Source organism: Canis lupus, chromosome 14 (genome assembly GCF_048164855.1).
Source record: "Canis lupus baileyi chromosome 14, mCanLup2.hap1, whole genome shotgun sequence".
Classification (NCBI taxonomy): domain Eukaryota; kingdom Metazoa; phylum Chordata; class Mammalia; order Carnivora; family Canidae; genus Canis; species Canis lupus.
The window spans coordinates 64,363,788-64,366,559 of record NC_132851.1 but is presented as its reverse complement, the minus strand read 5'-3'; the positions used below and the strand labels follow the sequence as shown (position 1 = coordinate 64,366,559).

The window sequence follows — 2,772 nt, the reverse complement described above, 5'->3', positions numbered from 1 at the left end:
AAATGCTTGTTTCCACTGCATTTATTACTAATATAAAAAATGTTAAAAAGAAAAAAAATTCATTCTCAGTTCTCCAACGGCTCTCATCCTTCCCTCTTGCCCACACAACTCCTGACCCATTTCCTCAGGGCCAGTGCAAAACCGAACCTGTTCACTGCCGTTTTCACAGAAAACAACCAGTGCCAGGGATGTAGGGAAGAAGGTTAGACGAGGGCAACAGTACCGTCCAGGTTCCACCCAAGGGTAGGCCAGGTGGAGATTCACAGAATTCAGACGAAAGGGCTGGTGGCCTCACAATGACGTACTCTAACTAAAGTGGGCTGGAGAGGAGATAGGATAGCCCGTAAGAGGCTTTAGAGGACATCTCATGGGCTTGGGTCAAACCCAAAAAAACCGACACCAGGATAATAAGGAGACCAGGGAGGCAGTCTTGCAGAAAGTTTCACAATTCTCCCATGTTGGGAGGTGTGGAAAATCTAGAGGGCATCAAGAGCCTCACTCATTTTGGCAGAAAAACTTACTCTAGTGTTGGGAAGTCACAATGATGCCACGGACACTGAGAAAGGCTACGTACGAGGGGATGCACAGTTTCACAAAGCACAGTGATCACAGACGAGTGGTGGGGACCATGCTACTGACGCAGGATCTACAAAATCCAAAAGCAGGGAGAGTGGCCTTTCAGGGAATAACTCTGCACCAGTCATCCGTACTTGACCCCAGGTCAACCTGGTGAGTTTCACAGAGCAACTGGCAACTTTGGGGGTAGGGTTTGTCACATAAAAAGGACTTAAAACAAGCAGCTAGAAGAAGGGAATGGCAGGAAACTGCTCCAGGGCTCTTAGGAATCGAGGGCAGTGCCGAGGGCTGGGTGGACAGATAGATGCACAAGAAACAGCACCAAAGAGGCTTCCTGTTCAGCAGTCAATCGGCGAAGGGGAAGAGGATCCAGGAGGCAGTTGAAGAGAGCAATGGTGGGGTCCTGAAGGCGAGTCTCTGGAGGCTGAATCGGAAGAAAGCCCACACGCTGGGCACCAGTGATGAAACAAAACTCTGGACCCCAAATGGGGGAGGTGAGAGATGGGGGTGGGTGTCTGAGGGTGGTGGGTGAAACAGCCTCACAGTAGCCGTCACAGGGCCACAGGGAAATATATGGCCGCTAGGTCAGAGGGCTCCTTCCAGCCTGGATGGGAAGGCACAGTCTCACAGAGGAGGTCCATTGACGCCTGGGTGGTAGAAGGCACAGAGGTCCTCATATCGACAGTGGCCCTTTTTGGCAAAGTGTCGGCAGACGGGGCGGTTGGATTTGTCTTCCATAACTTGGGGGCCATCCTTGGGTGGGCAGGTATTTTTGATAAGAGACCAACTTTTGAGCCTTCGGGGATTTCTCTGCTCTTTGTGAAAGCCTCCTCTGGAAGGACCCCCATGGCCTGGTCCAGGAAAAGGAGGTTCAGTATTGGCCCCCCACCAGCCACGACCATATGGGCCGCACCTGGGACCCAGGCCTCCCCGGATTGGGCCTCTGCCCCTGGGAGGAGGTGGGAGGCTCAGCAGTGGTGGAATCATTGGTCCCCTTGATCCTGGAGGACCTCTGTGAAGAGCTGACTTGGGATCACCAGGCTTTCCATTGGCCATGGGGGGAGGGCCCAGAAGGCTAGGTGGTCCGATGGGACTCCCATCCTCCTCGTCTCCAGTCTCCCCCCGCTCTGGCAGCTGGGGCTGTTGCGGAGGCGGCGGCTGCTGCTGATTCTGCTTCTTTCGTTTGGGCATCGTGGTTGCGGCAATGGCTGCCAGCAAAATTTCTTAGAACTAATAATAAGCAAATCTTAAAAGCAGTCAGAGGAAAAAGGCTATGATATAAGGGAGACTAAAGATAAATATGAGAGTAAATTTCTTATCAGAAGCAATTCAAACCAGAAGATACTGGAAACAATATCCTAAAAGTATTGAAAGAAAAATAAAAATCAATCTAGAATTCTTTACCCTCTGAAAATATTTTTCAAAAACAAAGATGAAACAAGGACTTTTTAGGAGTCAAATTAAAAACTTATAGCAACTTAAGGGAGCCAAAAAATGGGGACTAACTGTACAGAAAGCATTATTAATGAAATTGGCTGAGACCTCTAGAAGTGGCTAGTAACTAAGAAGAAAGATGGGGACTGTCAGTAGCAATCCTATGGTGGCAGGTGCTGCTGTGGTTCCTAATGGCCAGGTTTGTGGAGGATCCTGGGAGATTTTGCTGCTGATTATCTCAACAGTCCTTGCAACAGCTGTGGATTCTCTTCAGCTTTCAGAGCAGAGGACCCGTAGTGTTCATCAACACAGATTCCAATGTCCTGGTCCACATAGGACACCCATATCCTTTTCATTGAAGTAACCAACACCCATTCCAGCCAGGGGTCCCAGAAAGAGATGCTACTGTACTTCCCTCCCACAAAGAAACTACTGTTGTCCTTTCCCAGAACTGGGGCTGCCATCCTCCCCCCAGCCTTGCACTTGCCCTGCACCCAACATTGGAGCACCTAAATATATAAAGCAAACATTAACAGATATGAAGGGACAAATAGACAGCAATATAAATTGGTAGTGGACTCAAGCCTCCATTTTCAACAATGTTGAAATTCTATCAAATATTTAAGCAAGAAATAATACCAATTCTACACAAACTCTTCCAGAAAACTAATGAGGGGGAAATACTTTTCAAATCACTCTGTGAGGACTACATGACTTATACCAAAACAAGAAAACGACATTATAGAAAAAGAAAACCTCAGA

At 48.3% G+C, this 2,772-nt stretch overlaps 1 protein-coding gene across 1 annotated transcript; it reads right to left on the bottom strand.

Annotated features, from left to right (window-relative positions):
• Positions 1-408: 408 nt before the first annotated feature.
• Positions 409-1,782, bottom strand: LOC140604206 (proline-rich protein 3). The gene has a single exon (XM_072775362.1). It carries the CDS (start codon positions 1,765-1,767, stop codon positions 1,201-1,203), a length of 567 nt encoding a protein of 188 aa, XP_072631463.1. The 5' UTR covers positions 1,768-1,782; the 3' UTR covers positions 409-1,200.
• Positions 1,783-2,772: the final 990 nt, after the last annotated feature.

Bases quoted from the DNA above. Each gene is read 5' to 3' on its own strand.
- LOC140604206 (XM_072775362.1), bottom strand. From the start codon at position 1,767: ATGCCCAAACGAAAGAAGCAGAATCAGCAGCAGCCGCCGCCTCCGCAA.